Source organism: Podarcis filfolensis (genome assembly GCF_964270895.1).
Source record: "Podarcis filfolensis genome assembly, chromosome: 12".
Lineage (NCBI taxonomy): Eukaryota > Metazoa > Chordata > Lepidosauria > Squamata > Lacertidae > Podarcis > Podarcis filfolensis.
The window spans coordinates 32,311,884-32,336,931 of record NC_139614.1 but is presented as its reverse complement, the minus strand read 5'-3'; the positions used below and the strand labels follow the sequence as shown (position 1 = coordinate 32,336,931).

The window sequence follows — 25,048 nt, the reverse complement described above, 5'->3', positions numbered from 1 at the left end:
GTAAGTTATTGGTAACAAAATTTATTAGCCTTGAAGGCAGTGCCAAAATACATACAAGGCAGCCTGTCTCCTCTTCCATTGGGAAGTCCTGCTTCTGAAGGATCAGTATGATATATTGATGTCTCCCACTGCCCACCCCCCACACTGTGCAGGGATTAGTCCCAGTGAGTAAAGTGGGACTTACTTCAGTGCAAACTGTTTGCAATTCTGTTAAAGCTAATAAATTTTGTGGGCTTATTTATGAGGTTGTTCTGAAGGTGTGGCCAATAAATTGGCTTGCCTCATCACACTACAGGTTAACTGCTACAGCTTGGCTTATACTTTTTGTTCCTTGTAATTTGGGCACTACGGAAAGAGAATGTATATCTGACATAATGCAACCTTTCTTGGGACAAATAATTTTGTCTCATTGCATCCAAGACAGTTTGCTTCACAAAAACGACCCACAAAAATACAGTGGCAGAAAGGCTGAGCGGGCCCATATTGTACTCCAGGCTTGCAGAGAGTAACAACATTAATTCTCTAGAATACAATGCATGTGCTGCTTTAATGGAAAAGAAATGAAGAATGCTAATTAGCTCCAACCACCATATAATTTGATAATTGTTATTCAAGCAGTTGATCTTTAATAAGTAATTCTGTGTATAAGTTGCAGGCAAGTGAAGCTTTAAGGAACACTAGTCATAGCAGCACGGCTGCTGACTTACTGCAAGCAAAACAGCAGATCCTTGCATATCAGCAACAGCTAGAAGAACAGGAGCAGCTATTGAAGAATTATCAAGTGAAAAATGAAGATTTTGAGCTGCAAGTTTCCCTTCTGCAACAGAGAGTCACTGCCTTCGAAACGGTATATTTCTCATTAAGCTTGTGTTTTTTAGAGGCATGTGATGATGGTTGAAAAGAGATATAATCTCTTTGCCTCAAGTGTATAGGATTCTCTAATTATTACAGCATGCAAACACGGGAACACACTGCGTATTTGTGTGAGTGTTATGAAAAAGTGCTTCCTTTTAGAATTATTGAAAATATTGTTCTAAACTGCTGTGATATATTTCTATGGTACTGGGGTATATAAATACGTTGACAACTAAATAAACAAATGAAATAAATATATGCAACCTCAAAAAATTGAAATGAATTTGGACCTCTTAGAATATCATATATGGAAGATACATTGATGCTATGTAAACGGTCAAGAATTTACCAGTTCTTATGCAAATTTGAACAATTAAAACCATCAAAGCCAGTGCTGAACTAGATTTTTATGTTTTTGTGTCTTTTTGTAATATATTAATAATACATGTTGTTTGTATGTCGGGGGGATGTCTAAGATAGATGTGATGGGTATAGTCATGCTAGTTAAATTGTGTGTCACTCCCAATTACATATAAAAAAGTATGGTGGGGACCAAAGGCAGTCTAATGTTTACATTTAAATGGTTGCGTAGGTAGCAGAACCTTCCTCCACCTTACTTTCTCACCTCAGATACTATCACTACTGCTATTTTTCCTCCTCCTCCTTCTGCTCCGGCTCCCAATCTGTTCACCATAAGATTCCTAACCTGGGAATTATCTCCCCACCACACACACACACACACACACACACACACACACACACACAATGGGACAGACACAAACAGTTAATGGCTTTAAGTTAAATTTGATAATGTAAAGTAAAAAGAAGCACATTGTACATACGGCAGGCATCTATTTAAAATAGTGTGTATATGCTTTGGAAATCACTCTATATGCTGTCCTCAGAACATGCAGAAAATGGGCCATACCACTTGAAATTATTTTTTTTGTTTTTATAAAGCAGTAAGGCAGATATGATAATTCAAGAAATTTATTTCTATTACAGGAAAAATGCAAAACAGAGGAAGATTTTACTAAGAGGAAACTACGGGAAAAGGAAACAGCTATTGAAGAATTGGAGGCAAAAATTTTAGAAGAGGAAGAAAATATATTTATTCTTCAGAAAAAACTGTCAGCTGCTGAGAAATCACTTGAAGAAGTAAAAGAAGAGATCTTGCAAAAGAATCAAGAGATACAGAATGTGAGAGTAGAATTAAGCAGCTCTAAACAAAAGGAAAGGCAATGTTCTGATGAAATAAAGCAATTAATGGGAACTGTGGAAGAGCTACAAAAGCGATATCACAAAGATAGCCAGCATGACAATGATATTGTAGAAAGAATGGAACTTGAAGCACAAAGGAGACTTGCAGACCTCAGAGCAGAATTGGAGGAAGTTCATGGGCAGCAGATTGTGCAAATGAAGCAAGAGTTGGTTAGGGAACATACAATGGAGATTGAAAAGCTTCTTGCCCAACAAAAAGCAGATATGGAGAGAACGTTGAGCTTACACTCTGGTAATACTAATGAAGACCAGATGCATTTAATGAATATTGCAATTAATGAGTTGAATCTCATGCTTCAGGAAGCTACTTACCAGAAAGAAAAGGTGAGGCAAGATTTATCACAACAGCTTGAAATATTATCCTCAGAGAAGTCTGCTCTGCAAAATAAAGTTGAAGATCTTTGTCAAGAGCTGGACTTTGCAAGAGAGCAAATTCAGAGAGCCAAGCAGACCATAAATGAGAGAGAATCAAAGTTACATGAAGTAGACCAGTTACAAATCACTACTGCAGAACTAAAAGCACAACTTGCTGCTGCATCTGAGATCAGGGAAGAATTAGAAGAGAAACATGAGGCAGAAGTTACAAATTACAAAATAAAACTTGAAATGCTAGAAAGAGAAAAGGATGCAGTTTTGGGCAGGATGGCTGAATCTCAAGAAGCTGAACTAGAGAGACTGAGGACTCATCTTTTGTTCAGCCATGAAGAAGAGTTATCAAAACTTAGAGATGATCTACAGCAAGAGCACAGAATAAACACTGAAAATCTTAAAGATAATATGATTATGCAGTCGAAACAGCAGTTGGATGACTTACAAAATGAAATGAGCAAAAAGATGGAAGCTATGCAATTTGAAAATGAAAACTTAATAGCAAAGCAGAATGAGCTCAGGTTAGAAATATCAAGGCTAAAAGATTTGCAGGAGTCTATTGTAAATTCTAAATCTGAAGAAATGATGCTTCAGATCCAAGACCTCCAAAAAGAGATAGAAGTGCTTAGGCTAGGAGAAAAAGAAAAGGGTACACTTGAGCAGGAAGTTCAGGTGTTACAGCTGAAAACAGAATTATTAGAAAAGCAAATGAAAGAACGAGAGGATAGTCTTCAAGAAAAATGTACCTTACTTGAAACACAAAACAATTTTCTTGAAGACAAAAGCAATGCTCTGAAAGAGAAGCTAAAGAAGTATTCTATTAAGAATACAGAAGAAAGCTTCACTGATGGCATTAGTTCCGAGTCAGAAGAATTTGATTTGCAAAACAGAATAGACAATCTGATAGCAGAAAATGAGAAACTTGTAAAACAAGATATTGAACTTAAAGAAGAGATTGAGAGGCTACAGAATTCCTTTTCATTTGCTGAGCATAATTACCAGGAACTCCAAAAAACCCATGCTTCTCTACTAAAGGTAAAATTGGATTTAGAAGAGAGCAAGGACAAGCGAGAAGCAGAATATGAAGCCAAGCTCCGGGCTTTGACAGAAGAGATCCAACATTTACAAGGAGATACATCAGTTGTACTGAAAAGTCAAAGTACAATTGTTTGTGGTAAGAGAGAGAAGGTCTTAAGATCAGAAACATTTGATGTTGAGGAGGTGGTTGAAAAAGACACAACAGAGCTTATGGAAAAGCTTGAGGTCACTCAGCGTGAGAAGCTAGAACTTTCACTGAGACTTTCTGATCTTTCTGAACAATTGAAATTAAAGAGTAGTCAGATATGCCAATTAAATGAAGAAGTTAGATCTCTAAAACAAGATAAAGAGCACATGTCAGTGAAATGTAAAGAACTAGAAGTGCTAGTTAGCCATAGACTGGAAGAGAATATGAACTCATGTGAACATGAGACAAAATACCCCAATGGGGGGCTACAGACAGGCCACCCCAGAGTTTGTGAACACACAGGCTTTGTTCCTGATTCATACAAAGACTATGACAAAGCTATAAGAGAGGAGAAACTGATCGCAAACCAGAGTGTGGTCCATCATGTTCCAGTGGAAGAGACAATTGAACTTTCAATATCAGAGCCAGAATCACTGTTGGATAACTTTCACCAAATGAACAATGGGCTAGCAGGAGGCTCTTCATGTTTGAACCATTTGCAAAGTGAAAGCGAGCTTCAGGAGCAGTTGGATATGCTGAAATCTGAACAGGTATTTATGGTAACCCACACAATTAACATTTCCGCTATGCTATGCTCAGCAGCTAATATGTCTCTGTGTAATCCTATGCATATTTACCCATAAAAAAGTCCTACTGAACTCATTAAAAAGAGTGGCTGTGCTTTGAAATTGAGAACGTTCCCTCTAAATCAGTCCAGTCACTAGAAGGACTAGTAAAGAGTCAGCATTTTCTGGCAAACGTTTCAGCCTTGGGGATAAGTGTGATTTGAATTTTTGCAAAGGAAACATGGTTTCATAGTATGGTACATAGTGAACAACTGGGGCAGAGAAGTTGGGCAGGGAGCGGAAGAGATGTGGCAATGTTTAGTGAGAACTTTGGTATTCAGGGTTTTTTTTTATTTTGCATGATCGATTGAAGTCTTGTAAAATAAGCTCAAATGCTGATTTGCCGACGTTTTGATGCTACGTTTAAAGCCATTGATTTACAGAATAGAAAAAAGTTTATTAATACCGTCATACGATGCCCATCTCTACTTAGAGCGATTTAAAACTGCAGATGGAAGCCCAGCGCATTTGCCTGTCTTTGGTTTACTCGGCTCACGTGGACCAAGTGCGCGAATGCATGGAAAATGAAAAGGAGAATGCGCTTTCTGCTCTTAAAGAAGAGCTCCAGTCCCATCATGCACAAGAACTGAATGAACTTATGAAAAACCAACTAGATCTTCAGAACGTTAAAAATCAAAACTTAGGTAAAGTGGTGAAGCGGAGGAAAATTCTTTTTGAAGTTTTAAATATGAGGCAGTATTTTTTGTATTAGTAGTTCATTTTAGTTTGGCAGCAGTAGACCATTGCATACATTTTTATGGTGCTCATGATGTAGTGTATAAAGCAGGTTATTATTTTAATTTTGTGATTTCTGATTTAACATTTGTATCTGGTTTATTTGTTTATTTTTTTAAATAGTTTTTTATTAAATTTTCCATTTTAACAATCCAATCAAATCACATTAAATATTCCTAATTATAAATACACATTATATAGTCCAAATATTCTGCCAAATTAAAATTTTTTATTGGGACTTCCCATGCTTCAAGTTCGGGGGGGGGGGGGGCTCTGATCATCTCATATCTCTACTGCCTTGAGTTTCTAATAGTTCCTTTCAATCTTCCTGTTGTTAACCTTCCTAACATTTGTATCTGGTTTAAACAGTTTGGACCTTAAAAAGCAATGCTATAGTTTGTTTGTTTATTACATAAAATGCTAAGGTATACAAATGCAGAACTCTGACTCCTAATCTGAGGCAGGCATTTGGTTTAGCAAATTCCAACCAGCAGATTATCTCAAGATTTTACTTTGTGCAAAGCGGTTGGTTTATTCTTTCTGCTTCCTCTCATGAGTGAGAAAGATTATCATGTGGGATTTGGTTGCTCCTTAGGAAATGCCAAACTTCAGAAGAAGTAGCTAGGTGTCCAATGTTGAGAGGCTTCAATTCATTTCCTGCCTTTGCTTGGAGGCATCTCTATGTTTCTTTGACCCTCCACTGTTGTCTTCTAATTTCACTGGTTGGTGACTGTAATAAATCATTCAACTGATTGCTCTGCTTTGTATTTTAAATTTTATTATAGCGTACAGATAAAACAGACCCAAATATCTGTCTTTATTGTCTCCCTTTCTCAAAATGTTGGAAAGCATTCTAAAATAAATAATTTTCAGTGATGGTTTATCTTCACAGATGAAGAAGGCCAGTCTCCATGGGTGCATCTAGAAAGCCTTAGCAAAACAGTAGCTGAAGAATGTTCTAAGCTCACTCAGGTGAGAAGCATTTTACCACAGGATATTTGCAAATCCTGTGTTCTTTCATCTATTAAAATTAAACCAAAAGTTCCTTTATTGTGTTCACTTGTGGATCCCTACATCTCACATGAGAACGATATGGGCGAATCTCTTAGGATTGTTGAATTGTGGATCTACCTCTTGCTTAATTCTCTTCATGCCCATTTTAGGAGGAAGAATCAAGATGTTATAATGGTTTTATTGACCTCGTCCTGTTTGCTTGATACAGTCAGATGCAATAGGAATATGTTTAACTTTCTTCCTTTGTTTATAGTCCCTTTGCAGCGTTCAACTTGAAAATGTTTCACCTGCTGTTGAATCTGGTGCTGGGGAGAGAGAACAATCGAACTCAGTGTTAATATCAAGAACAGAAGCCCAAGGTAACAAAAAACACAAATCTTAATTTTATAGCCCTGTCTTTTATCTCCTTGGTAGCAGTTGTAAACATAGAAATGCTGTTTTTATCTGAGGAGCAACTTGGAGCTGAAGCTAGCACTGGCTGGAACATAGCAAGGCTGGGAAAGCTAGAGAAATCTCTTTACCAGAGTTCAGCATGGCAGTGGATGGCACAGGAGCAATTGGAGCAGTGATATTCTGGCAGAATGTTAGCTTTCTAGATTGGATTCAGGAAGCCTTGGAGGCTATAGCTGTGGGCAAAGGGGCTAGAAAGAGGCTTGAGAAGTCTAAAGGGAGACTTAGGAAAGGGTTCCGTGACCATGAGAATTCTACAGCAATTTAAAAATCGTTATGGTTCAATGGGAAAAGTAAGCAGCTTGACTCCATGGTAAAATACTTGGGATGAATCATCAGAGCTGCTTGAGAGAATAAAAAAGAGAGGTGAAACTGAACCAAGCTCACTGGAAAAGAGGGGATATTAGAATTGGAGGGACAGAAGTCTGAGCTGCAGGACCAACAGCACGGTCATGGGAATATTTTTTTTTAAGTCTCTTTAACATTTAGCAAGTAACTGAAACTAAGTCCAAGATTTTGCTCCATAATACTTTAAAACCTAACAGGGACAGTAAAAACAAAAAATGATATTTAGGAAACAATTTAATGGCTATGGTGTGCTAGGATTATTTCCCCTTTGCAATAAGTTGCTTGTAGAAAATATGCCACATTTGGCTGATTAAAGAGGAGAAAAATCATCATCTGTGGCAAGGTAAAAAGGATATGCTACATTTTCCAAGAACATAGCAGTAGAATGCTGTTTAATGTAATGTTTGTAGAAAGAAAAGAAATGAATACACAAGAGCAACACAATAATTGTGTTTAATTCATTCTCTGCCTTTAGCTTTGCAAGGAACCCTGCAAATTCTTCTGAGCAAGATAATGGAAGAGTATCACAGATTACTGGACTATCATTCAAAGTTTGTGAAAGACAGAAAAAAGGTAGGTTGCTTTTTGCTTGTATCCTAGACAGAATTAAGGAGCGAGCCGCTTTTCTGAGTTACACATGCATAACACTGCATTGTAAATATCACTGATGGTAAGGGAAGTACTTATTCCCATAGTGCATAGTTAAACTATGGCACTTGCTTCCAGTGGCGATGGTCACCAGCTTGGATGGCTTTAAGGAGAATGAAACAAGGCAATTAATGGCTAATGCTGATGAATGCTACATTATATTTCTGTTTATGGGAGGCAGTATGCCTCTGTATACCAGGTGCTGTGAACCACCTGGGGAAATGTGCTGTTGCACACAGGTGCTGCTTGCGGAATTCTCACAGGAATCTGGTTGACAACTGACAACAGGCTGCTGAGCTAGATGCATCTTCTCTTATGTTATTTAAGGATAGAATATATATTTTTGGAAACTCAATGAGGCTTACTTCTGAGTATACATGCATAGAAATGAAGGCACCCAAGACTGTTGACATAATAACTTAAGCACAACCAAAGAGCTATGAGTTAGATATATATACATTTCAGTGGCAATATAGTTTTATCACAACTTCGAAACTGTCCACATTTATGCAGAATTCAGCAGGATATACAAAAAGTAAAATGTTAGCAGCAATTTTAGAAAGAAAGTTAATGTTCCATGTCTCCCATTTGGTTCTATTTAATTTTCTCCAGCTTGAAGAGCAAGAGGCATCATTTGCAGAATACAATGGAAAAGAAAGCAACTGTCTTCAACAGAGTGTAGAATGTTTACCTACTCCGTCACAGGATCTTGCTGGTAAAGATACACATTTAAAGTCAAATTAGAAGATCTGTGTAATATAAGCAAACAAATCCATTTAAGTCGGTTACAAAGCCACAGACCCTTCCCATATTGGGCAAATCTCAAAATGTACATGGGGTGGGGGGAACATTGAAGAAATTCTAGAGTGAATAAACTTGGCTAGTGCTTTGGGGGTGTGGAATGAAAAAATAACGCTGACAACTCATGTGAAATGTGGAGATACCATTTTGATCTGGGTACTGCATGTATGCTAGTTGAGGATCAAGAATGGGGAGAAAAGAAAGCTCTCCCCACAACTGAAGACCAGGGGCCACTTTCTTCTGAAGGTACCTCTGTACAACTTGAACTGACCTGAATCTGGGCTTGATTCAGTATCTTTCTACCTTTAGAACATGCCCTGACACTGCTGGTAGTGCTGGCCCATCTTGATGAAGGCCCCACTCAGTTATAATTGTCGGGTTGAGAATCCTGAAAGTCGGATGCTAGTGAGAAGCTCACATGAATTCCTAAACCCTTTGGAGTGATTGCTAGTACCGCCCCAAACAAATTGTATTCATTGTAAAAGCAAATGTTGCTCTGATATCATTGCTTCCCCTCCTTCCCACCCCGGTTGATGATATGTTTAGAATTATTGTTTATGATTTGTTCATACATAGATCTTAAAGTGAGGTCACCCTGTTGGGAAGACATGGATAACTTTAAAACTCGACTTGAAGAACAACATGCTCAGGAAGTGAAGCGCCTCAGATCATATTTCCATCAGCAGTTGAAAGAAACTGAGGAAAGATATACTGCAGAGATAGTCCACTTACAAAGCAGACTCCAAGATGCCAGTGTGGCTTCCGATTGCTTCAGGTACCTATGATTTTGGCTTCCCCCTTTTTTCAACAACAAAAGCTACAACAGAGATCACACAAGCAATTTTGTTCCATAGCTAAAAATGAGTTTGCTCCCCACCACCATTTAGGTATATGACGGGGGCGTTTTGCTTTCTCCTCAAGGATTTTCCCATTTGCAACCATATTGTCTTATAAGCAAAAGAAAATGTGATGGTTTCTTCACCTGTATAGGAACAGTGAACAGAGACTGCTGTTGGGAGAATGACGGTGCAGGTTGCCCCCACCACTTCAGACCATGGTTTCTGAATGATTTGTGAAGGGGTGTGTGCCATGACGTGGTTTGTAGAACAAAAGTTTTGCAGGCAGAAAGTCCCAGTTCAGTCTCTGGCATCTCCTGTCTGAAACTCTGCAACCCTTCAATACCACTGCTGAGGACTTGGAAACAACTGGAATCAGATAAACCCAAACTCTGAAAAGTAAATCTTTCCAGTCTAAGATGCACTCAATATCATATTACTATGGTTATTCTTTTAAATTTCTTGCCCACCCTTCATCATGAGGTCGTACAGGCCAGGTTACAATTTAAAACTATGATATTCAAATCAGTTTCTAGTAGATTAGGAATAGAATTCCCAGGGGTCCAGGAACATCCTATTCAGGGAAACTACAGGGACATAGAACACTGTTGAACACCAAGGCAGAACATTAGTACATCAAATTCAATGTTGTGCAATGCAAATTGAACACAAATTGTTGTAACCTGCCCTGTGGGACCTCATGGTGAAGGATGGGTAAGAAATTTAAAATAATGATGATGATGATAGTAATAATAATATGATATTGAAAGTCTGGGTTTATCTGACTCCACTTGTTTTCAAATCCTCAGCAGTGGTATTGCTTAGCCTGAGAATCAAGAAGGTACAAGAACATGAGGGAGATAATCATGGTTTCCCTGCTCCACAAAACAGCTGATAACCAGAACAAGTACAATGCCATTACTATCATTGTTGCATGTTGATCATAGAGAACAGGAGCACTGGGGGAAATTTTAAATATCACTCCTACCCAGACTCTGAGCCTTTAAGGCATGAGAGAGATCATCTGCTGCAGGGTGAGTCCTGGCCCTGGGGAAATTGAAAACACCTGGTTTCCAGCTTCCGCAGGATCTAGAGAAACAGCAGGAACATAAAACCACAAGGGATGGGGCTGAATATCAACAACAAACACCAGTCCCTCCCTCGTGTGTCTTTGCTGCTTGAGCACTAAAGAGCTGTGGCAGAGAGTGTGGATGTGAGAGATCATCTGCAAAGCAGAATGCAGCAGTTGGGATAGCAGGGAAAACCTTCATACTATCAAGCCCCTGGTCTTCTCTAGGTGCCGCAGTATGAGACAAGGATGAGGGTACCATGTACTATTTTAACATGAAGGAAAGAGACGAGGCTAATATACTAGTGCGCCTCTTCCCGGTAAGAAAGGGGGAATCGGTTTGGTTAACTGGAGGCGCCGTGACAAGCATGAGAGCAGCTTGTTTATAAGTTCCCAACCAGTGTGCTTTTAGGTTTTGGAAACTCCCAGACTTGATACAGATCACCCTTCTGCTATCTTTCAGTGAAATTGTTTAGATACCTCTGACATTTATGTTCTATAGTTGTAAGAAATACAGCTGCCTTTTCATGTACAGTCGTACCTTGGAAGTCAAATGGAATGTGTTCTGGAAGTCCGTTCGACTTCCAAAACGTTTGGAAACCAAATTGCTCCTGCAGCCAATCAGAAGCCACGGAAGCCCCGTCGGATGTTCGGCTTCCGAAAATAGTTTGCAAACCGCAACAGTCACTTCTGGGTTTGCAGCGTTCAGGAGCCAAAATGTTCGAGAACTCAGCTGTTTGAAAACTAAGGTACGACTGTACTTGCCACTTTTGAGAAACAATGGTGATTATGTTATCTATTAATATTGGATTGCTTTGGAAAGTTTCATTGTATCTGTGACTCTGATGGGTGTTTTCTTTTAACAATGGGCACATCTTAGGAGAGGAGATGTCATCTAGTGCTTCACCTTTTAAAATTTCTTTTTAGTATTTCTGTGGAATCACAGGAAAATGAAGTTAAGCAGAATGGGAAGAACACCAAAAGTAGCCGTCAACAATGTACAGAAAACCCAGAAGAGGTATGGTACTGTAGATTACTCTGGATTTTTTCCCAGCATACTTTTTAGTGTTTACAAATAAGAGATCCTCATCAACATAAACCACACACAAAACTTGTAAACAGATTTCATCTGGGATTAACTGATTTGCAGTGATTGAACTACCTTTAGCATTATTTAAGTAGATTTGGTCAGGAGATTCTCCTCACTCTTAACAACTTCTATTTGATTCCGAGATAGAACACTCAGCATGTGTTTCAAAAGGGTAATGTGCTGTGTTAATTCTGCTGCAGCAAAAAAACAGGGCTTTGTGGTATGGGCTGTTATTACCTACAATATGAGATGCAGGATGAGTCACTGCTGAGCCCCTACAAAAACCTGTGCTTTAGCCAGTAAAAGAGCTGCTATTATATTACTTGTAGAAATCAGTGTTGTATACAACTTTGAAAGTCTATGCCTGGCCATCACCTTGCTTAACGCTGAAGGCATAGTTTATAATATGTACAGTTAACCTTTTAGAATAGTCAAAAGTGATTTTCTTTTTTTAAAAAAAAATCTTTAAAAATGAATACATTTCCTGTTTCTGTTTTTTTTTATGTATATATAGCTCACTAATGACATTGCTGTTACTGAATTTCTGGAAGAACAGTACCAAGAAAAATTACTACAAGAAGTAGCAAAGGTACCATCTTTCTTGGGCAATATATTGGGGCTTAATTCAGAATCATGCCAAAACATGGTTAAGGAAGGTTTACTATAGTTTGGCATTACATCTAAATTGACAGACAGTGTATATAGGCCAACCAGAGAGCCAGCTGCCTGTAAATACTGGAGTGCTGAGCAAACAAGACTGGCAAACAGTGTAAAGCATCATTTATGTGGTAGTTTAAAACAGGGTTGGGGAACCTAAGGCTGGGGGGTGGGTTGTCAAATGAATCCCTTCAAGCCTTTCTCTTCCACACGTGAGTCTCCCAGGGCCATACCCCTCATCAGCCCTGCACTCTCATCACAGCCTTTTGCCTAGCTTGAATGTCTCCTTGAACTGTGATGCCTCGATGAAGGAAGGAGTGATGGTGGTGGGTGATGGAGTGTAGAAACCTCTGGTTTTTGGGTGGCTGAAATGTAGCCAACTGTCCAGACATAAGAGTACCTCCATTACTTCACCCAGATTTGCCTCTGTGTCAGCTGACCACTGGCATGTGATTCCCTGTGCCCCACAAGTTGTCTGTGAGGAAATGCAGCTCATGGTCTGGAAAACTTTCTCCAGACCTGATTCAGACTGTAGTTTGGCTTCTCAACTATGGTTAGCACAAATCGTGGTTTGGTATAAACTGAACTGAGTCAAGAAGTACTCCTGTCAGTGCTGTGTGCATTGTGGAATATTTTGAGGAGTACGTCTTGCCTTGTAAGCAAGTCCTTATATAGATATTGCCCATTGTACTACTTCAGCATTCCTTTAGCTAAGTCCTGTTAACCCATGTATATTTCTGCCATTTATCAAATGTCACAAATGATTAAAAATAAAAATCATTTGTTTTGTTGAATACTTGTTTTAATATGCATAATGCAAGCTTAATTTTACGCTGTCACTGGTGGAGGGAATGTATCATTCGTTGATCTATATGAAAATCTAAAGTAGCTCCTCTCTTTCTCTCACTCTCAATTTGTTATTTATTAAGGTGGTGGTAACCATGAGCGTTGAGTTTGCACAGAAAAATGAACTAGCAAGGATTGCAAATCTAAAGGAAGAAGAAATGTTATCGGTAGTACCAATAGAAACTCAGCAAGAAAATAATTTCACTAGAAAGGAATGTCTTGAAAAATTCGATAGTGCTTCTCTTCTCATTTCGATGCCTAATTATGAAGAATCCAAATCACTTAGCAGAGAGATCAGTGAAGAATGTGGTGAAATTTCATCACTTGAAGGACAATTTCAACCAGATGTTAAGCCTGCTAAAACATTTGGGTTACACAACTTTGATTCAACAATCTCTTCCTTAAATGATAGAGAGCTTATGCAGAATACATCTCTGGTAAATACAGTCAAACATATTTCAAAAAAATTACCTTGAAAATCATAATTTGGTGAATTTTCTTTGTTCCCAGTGCATGGTTAGCAAACCACTCATTCTGTTGTGAAGTACACAATAATGCTTGAGAATGGGGGTAGGGTGGGTATCCTGTAATTGTGGTGGTTGATATTCAACTTGTATAGTTCAAACCAGGCTTCCTCAACTTTGGCCCTCCAGATGTTTTTTGGCCTACAACTCCCATGATCCCTAGCTAGCAGGACCAGTGGTCAGGGATGCTGGGAATTGTAGTCTGAAAGCATCTGGAGGGCCGAGGTTGAGAAAGCCTGGTTCAAACACAATAATGTAAAAAAGGACATAAAAGACTATTTCACTAAGGTTGCAATCCTTTACGCTTATTTTGGAGTAAGTTTTCTTGAACTTGATGGTGCTTACTTTGAGTATATATCTATAGAACTGCACTGTAAATAACATTTTATTACCATAAATGTTCTTATTAGTGAAGCATGGCTTTAAACTTCTTGAGTTTTAAAATCTGATGTTTCTCACTTAATAGGCTCATGTATTTCGTGGTATACATGTAAAGCTGTATCTATGTAAGGTAAAAATTTTACTTCATGGAACTCATACCATTTTTAATACTTACCAACAAAAATTACAGATTCAGAATGAAGTTTCAACCTCCAGCATAGTATCTTCAAGTCAGAGATCATTGTATGAAGAGCGTTTGGAAGATATGCGTCAAGAGCTTGTCCGTCAGCATCAGGAACATCAGCAGGCAACAGAAATATTGAAACAGGGTCACATGAAGCAGATGGAGCTGCAGAAAGAAAACCAAGAGATCCTCCTAGCAGAGCTTGATAGGCTTAAAGTACAATTAGCAGAGGTAATGTGAGCCCTGAGACAGGAAAGATCTGGAAATATGGGCAAAAAAAACCCCAAAACCACCCTCCCCTGCCCATGGTTTTCTATAAGACTTATGACATGCACAAACAGATGCATATTGTTGAAATAAATAAATACAATTAAAAATTGTCCAGTAGCACCTTAGAGACCAGCTAAGTTTGTTCTGGGTATAAGCTGGGTCCCCCCCCCCCAATTTCTCCTTTGCTCTTGCAGCCACCTGGAAAGCTATTCTAGAGGGCTACAGAACCCTCAAGAACAGCATAGAAGGTGGATGCAAGGGAAAGGAATAATGGGCAAAAATCACTGTAGTCCTCCTGCAGCTGAGAGCGTCTGCTGGGTCTCCGTTCCTTCCATGAATGTTAAGTCCAGAGCAAACATATTTATATACACATATAAATATTTTGTGTGTGTGTGTGTGTGCACGCGAGCGCGCACATACGCACACACACCCCTGAACTGTTTATCTTAGTGTCCTAATTTTAGACTGGGTTTTCTCTTTAATCCTGTAACCAAAGTGAACAGAATTTTAATGGTGTCATATCTGGGACCCAGCCTTACGATTGTCAGATACAGTATGTATCTGATTCCTTTTGTGGTATTTCTAATATGTTAGTGGTGTGCTCTTCTTCTTTTTTTAGAGTGACACACTGGATAGTGAAAGCATCATCACAGAAAGAGAACAAATGCTTTTAGAGGAACTAGAATCACTAAAGGAGCAGCTCCTGGCAGGGAGAGAGAAGCTACCCTGTGAGCTAAAAAACAGTGGTACTCAGACACAGGTAGTGTAGACTTTGGCTGTCTTTAGAAGCTGCGGAATGTAAATGAAGTAGCCTTGCTATTGTTGCTCTTTTCAACACAGGACATTTTCCTATTAGGTGTCAGATTTACTTAAATGGGGTTTGATTAAATAAGAAGGTGGGGCATAGGCAGCTGACATGATATTGAAAGCAAACTCTAATTTTAATGTTGCTGTAGTAACGCCCAACAAGGAACTAAGAAACTGTTTACTTAGCACAACAAACTTGATTCTTATAGGCTGTGACTAAACTATTTCAATCTGTAGCTTGAGGTATCTGATAACAGGATAGTTAACTATTACTTAAATCTATATAAAGCTTGTGGATTAGGGTGTGGGGGTTTTCCCCCTCCCGTTTTCATAACATGACTGTGAAGCAGAAAAGCGTGCTGATTCCAATATGACGGGATTTTTGTATCTTTTTTCCTCTCTGCCATTGCCAAAACTTACCCAGGGTGAAAATGTAAGTCAAAATGAATCCAAAGAGGAAATTGGTGAAGGTGAAGGTGAAGGAAAGCATGAAGAAACTTCTCCGGATATCCTTTCCAAAGAAAGGTATGCTGTTAAGAAGACTGAGATAGTTCAGCCTGAGAAACTTTATGCTAACAGCTGGAAGAAATTGCATAACTTTGAGGCTGATAGGTCAATGTCAATGATATGTTAGCACTTTGCTAGCAATCAAGCTACGTAATGTGACTACAGATCTGTAGATGTTTTCATCTCAAGGAATTGCTTGACTAAAATGAGCCTGGATTGGATCCTTGTCTCTTTTTGCTTTGAATGCTTACACATTAAAAACTCAGGGTGGGGTGTTAAAATTTAATTACTGAATTAAATAAGTAGCCGTATTATCACTGGAATTTGTAGTGATCGTTAGTGCCTTGTGCCACAACTATGGCTGTGTTCTATATGTGAAACTGATTTGTCCATATACATTAAGCTCCATGATATTATTATACATTTATTCTAATCTACATTTACAGTTTGGTTTTTCGTAACAGTGATTTTGCTGGATGACAGATACAAGCTGTGTGATTACAATAAAAAGAACCATGTAATGTCGCTTGTGCTTTTCTCTGCACGATTCTCAAAGTGGTTTAAAAGTCAATCCCTCTTCCCGAGGAACTCTCAGAACCTTTAAACTACAGTTCTCATGGTTCTTTAGGAGAAGCTGGGACTATTTAAACTGGTGTAATGTTACTTTAAATGTATAGTGCAGATAGGGCCTTGGTTCTGAGCAAACATGTCCCCAAAAGTGCCCCAAAAATCTCTTAAACATGCATAAGTTGGTGCTCAAAAGATCAGTTCTATGCATGATTATTTGGGGTAGGCTCCATTTAACATAGGGGAACTTAATATACACAGGATCAAGCAACAGAAAATATTTTTTTTTTAGCCATCAAAATACTGTAAGAGCCCTCCTGGATCAGATCAAAGTTTCATCTCATCCAACATCCTGTTCTCCTTGGGAGTTGGAACCATTGAGTATGCTAGTAAACCCTTTTGCTTATTACACTACCTGGGGGAGTCATTTAGTTCTGATGTTCCCTTATCCATGGCTTTGAGTCATCAACTTTATTCATGTGGAAGTAAGTGGTATTTGGTTCAGTTTGAGTTAATATGCCAATCGCTCAACTTTCTACCGTTTGTTGCTTATTTGGATTTCGTTAAGTTTTGTCTGCAGCTTTAAACCCTGCATCTAATATTTTTGTTACCGTTGTGTAACGTGTAATTCTCAATGCACAAATTTTGATTGAGTTTGCTTTCCGTTTTCTGTTTCCAGATGTGCCTTGCAGAAAGCCAATAACAGACTGTTGAAGATTCTGTTGGAAGTCGTGAAGACGACTGTAGCTGTAGAAGAAACAATTGGCCGCCATGTTGTAGGACTTCTGGATCGCTCATCTAAATGTCAGTTGCCTTTTAAAAGTCTTGCATGGGAGACCAGAGCTGAGGATTCCACAAAACCAAGCATCTGTGTGGCATACGAAGCAGGTACTTGCAATGAGGCCATGCTCTCTGTTGCTTTTATGTGGAAGCTATTCGGAATCTGTACTGCCAACAACAGGTGTGTTAAGGGAACTCTAAAATTTGGCTCTAAAACTAATTCTGTAATAAGAAACCTAAAACTGAGTTTGGATTTATATAGTTTAGGGCTTTAATTTTTAATTGGATCTTTTCCATGGAATGGAGTGGGCTCCAATGATGCCATTGGTTCCATGGGATGTAAATTTCTAAGAACTTAATTGTATTTTGCTGGTTCAGACCAGTAGTCCATCTCTTCCAGTATCTTGTTCTCACAATGGCCAGCCAGAAGCCTGTGGGAAATCCACAACAGGATGCAAACACAAGAGCATTCTCCCCTTCTGTGGTTTCCAGCAGCTGGTATTCAGAAGCATCACTGCCACCAACTGGGGATGTAGAACACAGCTCTACGTTGAAGGATGTGCTTTTGTAGGTCCCAGACAAAGACAGGGAGCTGGATAAACAAAACCCACTACCCCACTGTGAGAATATTGATATTTGGCAGAAATTTTGTGTGTGTGTGTTTGAAGTAGTGTGCTTGAACAATATATTGATTTATGCTCAACATTTTTAATTCTGCAGCAGGTAGACAATTAACTGGTATCAGGCAACAACTACATCTTAGTACAAGCTTGATGACAACTCCAATGTGTCTCTTCTGTAAGCCGCAGCAATCTCAAAGTTTGTGCGGAGAGCTTCATTTGCTCAGCTTAGTTTCAAGTAGACAGGACATTATGTTCAGCCATTAATATTGCAACCTGACTTATCACGGTTTCTTGACCTATTCCATTCCATTGTAAAGATATTTCTGCATCAGTGAGGATCTCTACATACTTCTGTGTTGAATTTGCAATAAATAAATACAGTCATACTTCGGGTTGTTGTAGCTTTGGCATAAGTATTTTCAGGTTGCGTGCTGCGGCAACCCGGAAGTAACTGAGTGTGTTACTTTGTGTTTCGCCGCTCGCGCATGCGCAGACGGTCAAAATGATGATACGCACATGCGCAGAAGTGGCGAATCGCGGTGTGCAGACGTGGGTTGTGTTCACTTCTGGATGCGAATGGGGCTCCGGGACAGATCCCATTCGCATCCAGAGGTACCACTGTAAGTAAAATAGAAAACTGAATGTATATTTGGGCATCAGATTATTATATTCATTCCTGATTACCAGTGCTTGAAACTAGATGCTGAAGTAGATTTCCAGACCTTAGTTAAAGAAATCTGGCTGCATTGATGCTAGTCGTGGCTGATTTTAGACATATCACTAAATGTTAGTTAACAAGACCATGGAAGAAAGGGAATAATTTGTGCAGAAGAGGGAGTGTTCCAGGTCATAGCACACTCCCAGTCTCTTAACCATAATTAACAATACTGCAACCAAATGAGACCTTAGTAATGGCTAATCAAACTGTCAAAATAAAACAAGCACACACATTACCAGAAGATGGGAGTATCAGTAGGTCTTAGAACTTTAGAACATGTATCCTTGTCTATATTTACTATGGCACTGTAAACATACAGAGATTGGGAGTTAATGTTAAGCAATAGAGTATCCTTTGTTACACTTCAGCATTAAAATTTCTTGTGTGAGCATTGTCAGAGATGGAACACTGTAATATGTTGACCAGCGGTCTTACCTCATTCTTAGTTTTACATTATGAATGCTTTTACAGGGCCACTAAGGAAATGTTCCTACCTACATTATTACTGAAATAAAGTGAAGTGTGTTGAAAAAATGCTTCTGGAAATGAACTTGCATGCTTGGCTGCCGAATATTGAAGCTAAAACGTCTTACAATTTTAATTAAATGTTTTCTGTGTAACTCATGCTGATGAGATTTACAAATTACGGTGAAATAGGACTTATGAAAATGCCAATGAAGCAATTCCCAGAGGGTTTTTTTCCTATTTAATAACCTTTTTAAAAGCCTGGAACTGCTGTGGAATAGGTAGACTGGAGGTTGCCGGCAAATGTATGAATCTTACTCCTGAGGTATGCAGCAGTCCTCTCGAAGTTTAGGTGTTTGCAAATTGCTTTGGGGTTCTCTTGTTGTTAACACTATCTCTGTTCTATGGCATTTCTACATTATTTAGTCTTCCTGTGCAAACGAGAAAGATCATGTTGTCTTTTGCTCTGTTGTTTTTCCTTCTTCTCTCCACTCAGTGTGGTCTGCTTGCTCATGTGGCAGAATGGTGATAGGAAATTTGCACGTTGTGCCTGGTTTCCTAGTAGCAGTCTGACCTAGTGCCTCTGGGATATATCAATAGGCCACCAAGAACAGAGGTGTGGGAAGAGATTGTGTAATCAAGAAGAAAAACTCAAACCCTTTTTTAAAAAAAGAAAAAGGATACTAGGACATTGGAAGAGGGTGACATGGAAAGTTTTTCAGAGAAGGCTCTAACACATTTGTGAGGATTCAGTTTCATTTTCCTCAAAAACCCCTGGCTGACCAGCTTTCCTTGTACATAGTGTTTGGAGATGGGGTGACTCTGTATTTTTGATTGGTGTTGCATTGAGAAGAACTGTATATGTTTGGTATGAGAGTTTGAGTAGGTAGATTTAGGCAGATTTAGCTCTGCAAGATTTTTTTGGTAGGGTGGGGCTGGGAGGAAGAGTAGGAATCTCTCCATTGTCTATTTTACCTGCACACGCGATTTCCGGCGTCTGCGCAGATGCGATTTCCGGCGCCACGGAAGTGAGTCCCCGCGCTGTGCTGTGCCAGTTTAGCCCAGCACGCGGGGACTCGACTAGCGGGTGGCTTGGTTCAGGGGAGGCTTGGGGGCTGGTTAAACAACCCCCCGTGGGCTGCTTGTGGCCCATGGGCCTCAGGTTGCCAACCCGTGCCACAGCAGGTCAGCGATGGCTTCCAGCCACCTCCAAAGCCTCTTAAGTGTGTTGCATTTGTTTCAACCGTTGTTTTGCTTAATTAACCTGACAGGACTCCCCAGTAGATTTCTTTCTCTGGACTGAGGAACAGAATAAGTGTTAGATAGTTTCTACCCACCCCTTTCCTCCACTGCTTTTCATAGCTACTACTCTAAGGACAATGATTGGGAAACTGCAAAGACTTTGCAGTTCACCTTGTTGGTACCACTGGAAGCTAAAACTCAAAGAGCACGGTGTAAGTTGCATGCTTGTCTCTAACCAGAAATCACTGCAAACAGATGCTTGTGACAACAGAGGAATGAATGGAACATTATCTGGATTTTCAAAAGCAAATTAGTGCTTGAATTGTATCTCTGTAGTCTGACTACAGTGGGGAGACTCTTGTGTGAATAAAGAAGAAAATGTTTAGTATTGCTTAGTATGGATGAATGGTTGTTGAAGTTAGTGGAGAAAAAAATATTGCTGGCATTTGTTAATATTAATTACTTTTTGTGTGGAAGACAAAATGAATGAACCTGAGACATTTGGGTCTGAAGATTGGGGAAGTATTGCCTAGCAGAAGGTAGAACAGCTGGATGTCACCCTAGAGTGAATATTTTATATTTTTTGTGTATATAACTGACAGATGGAACATCAGAAGTCCTTTTTATCTATTTTTCTTTTTTCCTTTCCCTGTTTTTTCTTCTATTCTTTTTTATATTCTTCCTTCTCTCTTTTTTCCTCTTTTGTTTTCCTTGGTGTCCTCTACTCTGGGAGATTATTGGAATTATACACACATGAAGGTGATGGTTGGTTGGTGAATGACCCAGAGTGAGAGGCAGGGAAGGGAAGATCTTCCAAGGTGGGAGACAGGGAGAAGAGCAGGGATAGGCAACCTGGTACCCCTTCTAGTTGTTGGTAGTACCTTAACTACTGGTCATGCTTGCTGTGGTTGATGGGAGTTGTAGTACAACAACTTCCAGCCCTGGACTCCCTATGTCTCATCTATGTTGGCCCTCAGTCAGTCATTTGTTGTAATTCAGTGAAATACAAGACTCTACTTGCCTTCTTCAACTTGTACTAACTTGTCTCAGTATTTAAAAATAAACACTGATGAACCTTGTCATACTGATTTATAGAGTATAGAATTTAATGACATGACATTTTGTTCGCTACCGGTTTCAGCACGAAGGCTTCTAATTTTTATTATAAAAATGAATTGTTCATTCTGTGAACAGAAAGAGTAAGAGTGCATCATAGTTAAATATAAAGAAATCTGCACCTTCCATTCTCAGTATGAGAGTGGGACTGCCTTTATCCTTGGCTCCAATTACGAGCCCCACTTACTATTTGTTTGTATTATCACTATCATTATGATTATTATTATACTTGCCCTTTGTCACAAGATCCTAGGGTAAGTTATAACAATAAAATATACAATTATAAAAACGAATAAATCTGTTACAGCCATAAAACAAAAAAGTGAGAAAAAACACACAATTTAAAACAATTTCATATATGCCCTTATCACATGGCTCACTCAGTAGAGCCTGAGACTCTGGATCAGGCACTTCCAACTCCCAAGACACTGTGATCTACTCATAGTTGATCGACCTGTTGAGTATGCATGGTCTAGATGATCCTCGTGGTGCCTCCCAGCTCTATAATTCTATGATACTATGATTCTGTATAAAACAATACAAACTTTTAAAAACAATTCCATGTATGCAAACAGTTAAAATAGTTCCAGTACAGATGCAGACTGGGATCTCCACTTAAAAGGCTTGTTGAAAGAGTATGGTCTGCTGGAGGCATCAAAAGGACAACAGAGACAGGCTGTCTAATATGTGACCGGGGGGGGGGGGGCAGATTCCAAAGGGTAGGTGCCATGACACTAAATGAATTTTAAACAAGAATTATGCTAAAGTAGTGGATATATATGTAAGGCTGTTTTAGGTGTACCTTAAGTTTCTCTAATGTGTGAATTATAAATGCAGTCTGATTTAATGATTTTTTTTTAGATTAGAAAAATCGTGTTAGCCATAGTTGGTCTCACCAGATTACAAAGCTTGGTTAAGGAAAAGCAAAAGGCAAGTAAAAGCTTTCAATTCGTCCTAGCCATGTGGGAGTAAAAGAGTCTTGTGACTTGACCATGACACTTGTGGTTGGTGCTTATTACACTAAACCATGGTTTATTGTGATGGACAAACACAGCCAGTATATGTTATAAGAAATGGTTTGGAATATTAAGTTAAATGCTGTTTCCTTGAATTGGCCAACTATGTCAGCTGAACTCACATAGTTAAAAACATCAGTTCCTATAAAATACCCTCTCAGTTTTAAATGATACGTAAGGCCAAAATACACATTTGGTGATAAATTGAGATAGCACAGCTGACTGGAATTTAATAAGCAACTCTATTCTTTTGGTGTAGTATGTCAACCAAGCTAAAAAAATAAATCCCAGTAGATTTGGGGGTTTAATGTCAGAGATGGTTATATAATCAAGGACTTGCTGTGCCTGCAAATAATTATCTACCACTGTGCTTGTGCAATAGTACAGAACTCCATGTGGTATTATACAAGAATGCTATCTGGTCTGGAACTGAAGACTTTTTCAGATAAGACAAAATTCCAATGCAGAAAGTGCCTCCATGTAAAACTAGGACACCCCAAAAGTTGAGCTTTTTTTAGGAAGACCCCAAATTGGGTAAAATACCAGTAAAACATAGCATATAAGTCATATGCAGGTTACCATGATTTGTGTTGGTGCACCTACACAAACATTTGCTATGTAACCATATTGTATTTATTCTTAACTATTGATATTTATTGCAGATCAATGCAAAATTCTTTGTTCAGGAGCAATCTAAGACTTTCTGAAGGAGCTTACACCAGTGTTGCTGCCTGTTACGTATTCAGTAGTCTGTGTTCGCTTGAGCTTGAGTCTGGATTAAGGATTCTGAGCCTCTGTGTTCTGATTTGAGGCATGATATCCAGTCACAGAACAATTTAGGATTTGGGCCTCTGCCATTGGCCCTTAATCTCTGAGTTATGATTCTCAGCTTGGAAGTTTAGATAGTCAATCATGTTGGGAGTGGGAGTGGCCCAGACCTTCAGAAATGTATATAAGCAGTTGCTTTGCCCCTGTTGTCGAGTTCTGTTAGTTCAATAAAGATTGGAATAATTTTGGAATACGTCCAAGCCAGGTTAATGTGCCATGACTCTGCTTTCTAGAGGCACGGATGAATAAGAGGAAATGAGTAGCGCTGTTAAGATGGCAGCAGCATAAAAGTTACTGCACAGGAAGAGAGAAATCTCTAGCTTTTTACAAAAATTGTGTAATTAATTAAACCTGCATCAAAATACAAAGAAACGCCCTCTCATATAAAACAGTTGTTAGGAATTGCGGATTTAAAACATAAGTCTTTAATCTTAAAAATTGATCTTAAGATGCAGTCATATATTTAGCATAATCTGTCACTTCATGCTTTGTTTTGGTTTTATGTAACTCATTGAGATGCTTCTTTGAGAAGGTGTGTGAATGAAGGCCTTCTTTTGGACTCTTCAAGGAAGGCTTGCTTTTGGGTGTGGTCAGCAACTATAGATGGGTAAAGAAACAGCCGTCTTCATCACTGGTGTAGGGTGAAGCTGTATGTGTAAGCCAGAGGAAAGTAGACAGAACGTATATGTTGCAAAACTATTCTGAATTCGTGACAGGTAAATAAATTGGAAAGTTTAGATAGCATAAGAACAGGATAGACGGAATGGCAAGGGAAAGATTGGGATTTGGCTATGTCTGAGCGCCAAACACAACACAGAAAGGATCATTTTTGATAGTTTATATATGGGGACCATACCTTATGTAAATAGAAGTGACATTAATGTAAGACGTCCAGCAACTCATTCTTATTTATAGAGAGCTTATGTCATGGACTGCTGAAGCCTTCACGATTCATTCAATGATTCAGTTATTTTACAGTGTCCCTATTCAGCTTTTCCTTTGTGAATGATAAAAGCTTGTAACACTTCACAGTTTCATTGGAATCAGTGTTATTCTCCCACAAATTAGCTAAATATTATATATAAAAAAGAATAGAGTAGTTGGCCATCCAACATGCATTATTCAGGTTTAATGTTGTTAGTGCAGTGGATTAGAATGTGCATTATGAACAGTTAGGAATGGAAGGTAGTTTCTGGTGTTGAACCACCTAAAATGGCATCCTTGACTCCTGTGAACTAGCAACCAGAATCAAACTGCAAAGGTGTGGAGGAGTGGGAAGTTGTTTTAGGTCTGTTGTCATACTGACACTTTCCCTGTTCACACCAAGGCGTTCACTCCACTGTTGCTATTCAGCCTCCACTTGCATAGGCTTGCCAGAAACTGAGGCAAAGTCTACATCTCAGCCCCATAAGTATAGCCTGAGGTGAACCAAAGGAAATAATCCTTCCCTCTGTGTTGGCACCACTGTGTGGTACCAGATGGAGGAACAAGTATGATTGTATGAGCTCTTGGCCAGAGATGAGCATCCCACCATTGGATGAGCTTCCATTAGGACAGGGCATAAACGGGTCCCATCTAATCACAGGAGCTGCCCCCCATACCAATTGTCACAATCTTAGAGCTGTTTGGTTAATAAATAGCTAGAGCCAACACAAGGCTTTAGAAACGTAACTTCAGAATATTTGTAATCCTTTCACAGCCCCTCAGCCACTGGAATACATAAGGAAGATTTACTTCATAATTGTACGTATAAACACTTGAAAAAACATGAGCTGCTTAAAACAAAGGCTAAGTCAGCACAAAACCTGCTGATTTGATGCATGAAAACCTCATAGACCTTAAGAAGTTCAAATGTTCTTGCACATCTGTGTAATTCTATGAAAATAGCATCCTGTATTCTAAAGTAGCTTACTGAAGCACAATACATCCAGCCATACAAGCTCAGCAAAAATTTCCTGACAGGACTTAGATTATAGGGTATGGTAGATTAATGTGAACTACATGCATTTTCCCTGCAAGGATAAGTTTAAATGTTTTTTGGTTAGCAACAGTTTTAAAATCTCATGTTACTTAAGGGGGGTTAGAAAAGCAAGCAAACCTACAGTCTACAACCTAAATGACAAGGGTGCATTTCTGTTTCCATGAAAAGCATGATATAGCTGGAAGACAA

General features: G+C 39.0%; 1 protein-coding gene across 39 annotated transcripts in view; it reads left to right on the top strand.

Moving 5' to 3' along the window:
- AKAP9 (A-kinase anchoring protein 9) overlaps positions 1–25,048 on the top strand; it is a 105,667-nt gene that overhangs the window by 30,917 nt on the left and 49,702 nt on the right. For 17 of the 39 annotated variants that reach the window (XM_083578426.1, XM_083578422.1, XM_083578416.1 and 14 more), the window contains 15 exons: positions 650–847; positions 1,861–4,281; positions 4,790–5,000; positions 5,984–6,063; positions 6,359–6,464; positions 7,379–7,476; positions 8,164–8,266; positions 8,929–9,127; positions 11,185–11,275; positions 11,862–11,936; positions 12,934–13,287; positions 13,946–14,170; positions 14,829–14,969; positions 15,441–15,541; positions 16,770–16,978. In XM_083578426.1, the coding sequence (XP_083434552.1) occupies positions 650–847; positions 1,861–4,281; positions 4,790–5,000; positions 5,984–6,063; positions 6,359–6,464; positions 7,379–7,476; positions 8,164–8,266; positions 8,929–9,127; positions 11,185–11,275; positions 11,862–11,936; positions 12,934–13,287; positions 13,946–14,170; positions 14,829–14,969; positions 15,441–15,541; positions 16,770–16,978 (4,612 nt within the window). The remainder of the gene's footprint in view (positions 1–649; positions 848–1,860; positions 4,282–4,789; positions 5,001–5,983; positions 6,064–6,358; positions 6,465–7,378; positions 7,477–8,163; positions 8,267–8,928; positions 9,128–11,184; positions 11,276–11,861; positions 11,937–12,933; positions 13,288–13,945; positions 14,171–14,828; positions 14,970–15,440; positions 15,542–16,769; positions 16,979–25,048) is intronic. The other 22 variants (XM_083578428.1, XM_083578419.1, XM_083578402.1 and 19 more) reach the window with 3 other exon arrangements.